Here is a 7,201-nt window from a genome sequence, read left to right on the forward strand (position 1 = left end):
TGTGTGTGTGTGTGGCGAGGAGGGGGGGGGGGTGGGGAGGGTGTTGGGTTTTTACGAGCTCTGCAGGGGATTCTGATATGAGAACCACGAGCCCATTCTGTTTCCAACTGGTTCACGCTGCTAAGCTCTTTGCCTTAATTATAATAAAAAAGGAGCTCTTCCTCGGACTCCAGAGGGTAGGAACCCCTCATTCTCCTGAGGGTGAGAAAACGGCACTGAGGGGTAACAAGTCCCAGGGATCCTTATCGGAAAGCACACTAAGCAAGCCCTGATATGTGGGATTTGTAAATTCAAAATATTCATACGGCATTCCCACCGGGTCGACCGCCACCACTCCGAGGCCTGCGCTCACCCTCCACGTTCAGGCTGGGGGCCGGCTCCACCGAGTCCCCGCAACTCAGGGCGCTGCACAGCCTACCCAATCCGGTGCCCTCGGAAGGAAAACTACAAATCCCAGCATGCCTCACGCTACCCCGTCAGGCGGCAACAGGCCCCGCCCCAGAGTTCCTGGCGTGCAGGTGGCAGCCTCAGCCCCCCGCGAGCGGCGATCCCAGAAGTCCCGCGCGGGGGCCGGTGGGCCTTTGGCCCCGGCGGCTATGGCCGTGGCTACTGTAGCTGCACTCCTGGCCGCCCTGGGTGGGGCCCTGTGGCTGGCGGCCCGACGGTTCGTGGGGCCCAGTGTCCAGCGCCTGCACGGAGGCGGAAACTCGAGCCTCATGCACGGGAAGACCGTGCTGATCACGGGGGCGAACAGCGGCCTGGGCCGCGCCACGGCCGCCGAGCTGCTGCGCCTGGGGGCGAGGGTGATCATGGGCTGCCGCGACCGTGCGCGCGCCGAGGAGGCCGCGGGTCAGCTCCGCCGCGAGCTCCGCGAGGCCGGGGGCCCGGAGCCCGGCTCTGACGCCGGCGAGGCCGGGGAGCTCGTCGTCAAGGAGTTGGACCTCGCCTCGCTGCGCTCGGTGCGCGCCTTCTGTCAGGAGATGCTCCAGGTGTGGGTCTCCGAGAGCCCCTGCAGATCGAGGACGGGCGCGGGCCTCGGCGGATGCGCGAGGCGGGGCCGGAGGCTGGCGGGGTGGGTTGGGGGTGGTACCGCCCGGACTCCCGGGGGTGTGACCTTGGGAAAGACCGAGTCTAAGAGTGTCAAATGGTGTGAGAGGGTTTGGGAGTGCAGACTCGGGAAATTGGGCGGGGGGAACCTGTCAGGTCTTCAGATTTTTGTTTTCTGTGTCTGAAGTCAGTGCACCAAGCCATCTTTCAGAGCCCGAGAGCCAGGGACCTTGAAGCAATTTTTTTCCCCCTTCCCTGCTGGGTAGGAAATTTAGCTCTCTGCCACCAGTGCACTCATTAGTACCAGCAGCTTAAACAGTCTCTGGCCTGATTTCTAGATAGATTGGACCTCGGAATCCCAGTAGCCATGTGCTCTACACGGGAAGAGAAATAAATATAATACTTAGTATTTATTGAAGGTTTCCTACATGCTGGGAGTTGTTCTCAGAATTTCAGATACTTAAAAAATTTTTCTTTTAATGAAATTAAAGTGCCTTTGGCTATTATTGTCATCGAATCCTCAGTAACTCTGTTAGGCAAATTATCCCCATTTTACAATGTTAGACAACAAAGGCATAGGTAGGCCAAATAATTGGCCCAGGATCTGTATCCAGAGCCCTTGCTTTTAACTTACGTACTTCTGCTGCCTGCCTGTGAGGTGTAGGAATCTTTGTTTAGATGATAAATATTCCACTGAAGTGGGTGTCCTTTGTTGAAATAGGTAGAACAGTTTCCCACAGAGGTGACTTGTAAAAGGGCATATAGAAGAATGAAATTTAAAATTGGGAAAGGTGCCAATATGAAGTGGGGCCTCTTGGGTTTACAGCAGAGGTTCCCAAACTTTCTAATGCTGACATGATGCCAGGAGGCCAAAGAAACTATCTGTTTATTAAGTAATTAAGTCCAAACAACCTAGTAAGTATTGATGTCCTAACAATTTAGTAGCTGTTTGAGAAAATAATACACATAATTGAAAGAAAAGAAGATATTTCATTCTTCAGTAGCCATAATTACTAATGGGAAATGTGCACCTGTCGTTCACTGCATAAACTTCGCAGTCTTTGGAATCAGGTTGGAAATGTCCATCCCCATTTCTTGTTCTAAACTGATATTTAACATTGTACTTGCATTTTACTAAAAACTCAGGTTTACGAAGATGGGACACCATTGAAAGAAATTTAGCACAATTTAATGTTGATGGTGTGAACCATTTGCAGCTAGTAGTTTTTGAGTTGTTGAGCAAAGTTTTCCTGGAAAATTTAAAATCCATAGCACCCTGTGGAGATCCTTGTGAGGCTCTGGGAAGCCTTGATGCACAGTCTGGGAACTGTTGCAGATCTAGAGAAGTTTTCTGTTTGTTTGTTTATCTTAATGGCTAGTATTTCATTATCAGGTAAAACAGGTTAAGAAATAAGAATGCTAGTGTATAAAAGATGCTGAAGCAATAAAAGTGGGTCTTATTATTCATTAAAAATGTAGATTGGTCTGGGTATGCTTCTCATTTCTGAGACTTAAGGCATTTTATTACTTTGGCCACTTGAGACAGAACCAATTAAAAGTTAAGGAGATAAACTTTACTAAGTTTCTTTCTGGCTCTAAAGCCCAATGACTATAACCAGATTTTTTTTTTTTAATGGAAGTATAAATTTCCCACAGGTTGGTATTCATGGTATTTATGTCATTTATCTCCTAGAATTTAAAAAAAAAAATAGTGAATGATAAAGTCTTAAAATAACACAAGGCCAGCAAAGAATGATGGCTCAGAAATGATTAATACAGGAAACTCTTCCAAAGGATTAGGGAAAAAAGAACACTCCTTTCTTTCCCCCATGGGTGAACTTTTGCCTTCTTTTTGAAGTTGACTGTTGGAAAAGCCAAAGGTGCTTAGACAGACAGAATGATAAATAGTTAATCCTCTGACAGGTAGGCTGTGATAACAGTTGTGAAATTTAACACATTTTTCTTTTTCCTTACACTTGGCAAAAGGGCCAGTGAAATTTGAAATTTGACCTCAAGTTAATTTAATCGTAGGTCATCATTGTGTCTTTACACCTGGAACATGTTGTACATTTCTTTTTCTCTGCCCATCAAAAGAGAAGAGAGGAGCCAAGAATGGGCTAGGGAAAACCAACTTACGTGAATTAAGGAATGAAAAGACTTCCTTTTGAGGACAATCTAAATTTTAGCATTTTACCCTGGAGAGATGCAGGAGGGTATAGACAAAGTATAAGATTCTGACTATAGGGGCGCCTGGGTGGCTCAGTGGGTTAAGCCGCTGCCTTCGGCTCAGGTCATGATCTCAGGGTCCTGGGATCGAGTCCCGCATCAGGCTCTCTGCTCAGCAGGGAGCCTGCTTCCCTCTCTCTCTCTCTCTCTGCCTGCCTCTCCATCTACTTGTGATTTCTCTCTGTCAAATAATAAATAAAATCTTAAAAAAAAAAAAAAGATTCTGACTATATAGATCCTCTAAGCTGGGGCCCTTCAGAGTTTAAAAAAGGTAGATGTTATATAGGGAGAAGAAAAAGAACTGAATCTTTTTTTTTTTTTTCTTTAATTTTATTTGTCAGAGAGAGAGAGCACAAGCAAGGGGAGCAGCAGACAGACGGAGAAGCAGGATCCCCTCTGAGCAAGGAGCCTGATGCGGGACTCGATCCCAGGACTCTGGGATCATGACCTGAGCTAAAGGCAGCCCCTTAACTGACTGAGCCACCCAGGTGTCCCAAAGAACTAAATCTTAAATTTAGAGTAGAGGTTAAAGGTGTTTCTTGGTCCTAACTCCTCCCTAAATGTCCTTTGCTGTTACTGTAAGACTTAGTATTTATGTATGATTCATACTTGTTTCTGATATTTTTATATTACCTATTTAATATTTTTCTTAACATTTCTTTGATTTAGTCATGATGTTTTCTTTAGTTTTAATTTACAGCCCTGGCCCTTTGTATTATATGTCCCGATTTTAAGGGAGCCACTTGGAGGTGCTCCATCTCCATTTGCCCTTAGAAAAGTACAGAATGAAAAAGTCCTAGTTTGCCCCTGGTGATGATAATAACAGCTCTGGGAATAAACAGTGCTGACCTGCCTTCTGCCGTATTTCCACTTCTAGCTGACATCGACTCTCTAGCTTTCCCAATTAGAAAAGCAAAATAGCTTACTGATTCCAAACGGGAGCATTGGTATCAGAAGTTTTCATCTTCCAGTTTTTGTTTGCCACCCAAGAGCCCTGTGATACTGCACAGATCACCTAACATTGGGTGCTTAGTTTGCTCACAGAGTTGGTGAGGGTAGATAAGAGGGCATGTGAAAAGCACAATGCCTGGTCCACATTAAACATACAAGTCTTTCCTACGCCCCCATTGTTGAAAACCCACAGAGGCACTTTATAGAATTTTAGTAGTGGCAGGAACTAAAATTTCATTTTAGGCCTGTGTTCATAATCGCCTCATTCTCTTTGACATTTAAAGGAAGAACCTAGACTGGACGTCTTAATCAACAACGCAGGAATCTTCCAGTGCCCTTATATGAAGACCGAAGATGGGTTTGAGATGCAGTTTGGCGTGAACCATCTGGGGCACTTTCTACTCACCAATCTTCTCCTTGGACTCCTCAAAAGTTCAGCTCCCAGCAGGATTGTGGTAGTTTCTTCCAAACTTTATAAATATGGAGACATCAACTTTGAAGACTTGAACAGTGAACAGAGCTATAATAAAAGCTTTTGTTACAGTCGGAGCAAACTGGCTAACATTCTTTTTACCAGAGAACTAGCCCGCCGCTTAGAAGGCACAAACGTGACTGTCAACGTGTTACACCCTGGTATTGTGCGGACTAATCTTGGCAGACACATCCACATTCCACTGTTGGTCAAACCACTTTTCAATTTGGTGTCATGGGCTTTTTTCAAAAGCCCAGTAGAAGGTGCCCAGACTTCAGTTTATTTAGCCTCTTCACCTGAAGTAGAAGGTGTGTCAGGAAAGTACTTTGGAGATTGTAAAGAGGAAGAACTATTGCCCAAAGCTATGGATGAGTCTGTGGCGAGAAAGCTCTGGGATATCAGTGAAGTAATGGTTGGCCTTTTAAAATAGGAACAAGGAGTGGAAGAGAGCTATTTATAAAACTGGCTGCCAGTTATATCTGTAATCAGAACTGGGGTGGCTTGACTACTTGCTACTTGAAAACTTTTGGTTTTACGCTAGTACTGCTGAGAGGTACATAATGGATATTTTGAAGTTACTAAAAAGTTATTTTTTGGAGAACATAAGATTTCAGAAAAGATGTCTTAAATATACAGTAAGCATAATGAGTAGTAAAATGAGCAGTATAATATACTTTAGAAATTATAATTGAGCAAGCATGGATTACGAATATTAAAGAATCCACTGACTTAAACACCTTGCAAACTTTTTCAAATACCTTTTGAGTTTCGTGGCCAAAGTGCTAAATATTTTTATTGCCGTGCCGGTTTTTGTGTGAAAATAACGTGCCTGTTGTGTGCACAATTCTTATGTGGAATAAATTTAATAGTGCAAATCCTTAATTGTGTTTTTCGGGTTTTTTTTTTTTTTTACTAGTTTCACTGAAATGAGTCCTTTATCATCTTACTAACCTCCGCTGACCTTGGTGTGCCCAGTGTCTTTCTTCCCGCATGCATATCTTGCATGCTGCCTTAAGAAGTAAGATTTCTAAAACCCAAATCTGTGTCACGGTGTCTTGTGCCTGTTTAAATTCCTTAATATGAGACTGCCCATGAGCTGGCCATAGGCTTACCTTGTCCTCTTTGTGCAGTCCAATAGAACTTTAGTCAATGACAGAAATAATTGTGTCCACACTATCCTATAATGTACACTTTACACATTTATGGTTATGGAGTGCTTGAGATACAACAACTGAATTTCTATTCTTATGTTAATTTAAATTTAAATAGGCACATTTAAATAGGACTACTGTCTTAGGCAGCACATCTGTTTGCTTAATTGTATAACAACATCCTCAGTATAGACCATACTCACTTGTCTCTGGCCTTTCCTTATATTCTTTTAATTCCTGTAGGAAGAACCAGTCCTTTATCTACTTTGTTTTAATTGATCATAGCCGCTTTGCTAATTATTTGTTCAAAAATCCAGTTGAATAATTAGAATTCTCCAAGGAAAGATTTTATTCTAGTCTTACTAGTTTTCCTTCCTCAAGTATCAAGTGTCGTACCTGACACACAGTAAACATAGAATAATGATGTTTGAATGAATAACTAAAGTAATAAATCAGTGGTGTGCACATACAAAAGGCCGAATAGGGATATTTTAGGTATCTGTTAAAGCATCAAAAATAATTAGTAATTCTTTGTCTTAACCATCTGTTACTGGAAAAAGGAGTTATTAAGGATAGACTGTACTACACTGAATTCAATGACCCTTTTGGTCAGGAGTAATCCTCGATTGGTTATTGTTTTTAAGACTTTCTATTATTTGGTTACCTGTATCAGTTCTTTCTGAGAATGGCAGGATCTTGGCAGATCACACAGAAGATCTGTTTGCCATTAGAGCATTGGGTTGGGAATATGAGAAACACTTAAATGTTTGTACTGTTACAGGTGTATCTTTGCAGGTGTAGTGGGTATATCTGTGTCATGTTCTTTGAAACATATTTTTAAAAAAGAATCCTACAAAAAGACTTGCTGAACTTAGAAATATGGGCAGGAAATACACCAGAATGCAACTTGGAAAAATGGAAGCTAATAAATCTGTCCTACACCTCGACTTCATTAAAAAGAATGCTTTTTTTTTTTTTTTAATTTTTCCTTTCTTTTTCTTTTTTATTCAGTTAATACCATCTTTTCTGGCTGCATTTTGATACCCGATGCTTTTCAGGGGAGTTGGGTCTTTTTTAAGAGTCAAGCCTTTCAGAGTTCTTGTTTGTGGCACCATAATAAAATAGGATATATTAATTTATCATGATGGAAAACTAGAAACTCATCTGGAAACACCCAGTATTTAGGTAAACTGAGCCGCCATTTGGAAGATGTCCTTCTCACCCTGTGTTAGATGGAATCGAGGACTAATAGTTATAGCATGACTTGTTGGATCGGGAGATGATTAAACCCTTCTGTTCTGCTGACTTTTGTTATATTGATATTTATCCTCAGCCTTAGCAGTATATTCTTAGA

The 7,201-nt window shown here is 42.6% G+C and overlaps 1 protein-coding gene across 1 annotated transcript; it reads left to right on the forward strand.

Moving 5' to 3' along the window:
* Positions 1–483: 483 nt before the first annotated feature.
* On the forward strand, positions 484–5,578 carry RDH14 (retinol dehydrogenase 14). Its single transcript, XM_004745848.3, has 2 exons — positions 484–989; positions 4,509–5,578. Exons 1-2 carry the CDS (start codon positions 597–599, stop codon positions 5,124–5,126), a joined length of 1,011 nt encoding a protein of 336 aa, XP_004745905.1. The 5' UTR covers positions 484–596; the 3' UTR covers positions 5,127–5,578.
* The last annotated feature ends 1,623 nt before the right edge of the window (positions 5,579–7,201 follow it).

This window comes from Mustela putorius, unplaced genomic scaffold (assembly GCF_011764305.1).
Source record: "Mustela putorius furo isolate JIRA1106 unplaced genomic scaffold, ASM1176430v1.1 tig00537284_pilon_pilon_pilon, whole genome shotgun sequence".
NCBI classification, from domain to species: domain Eukaryota; kingdom Metazoa; phylum Chordata; class Mammalia; order Carnivora; family Mustelidae; genus Mustela; species Mustela putorius.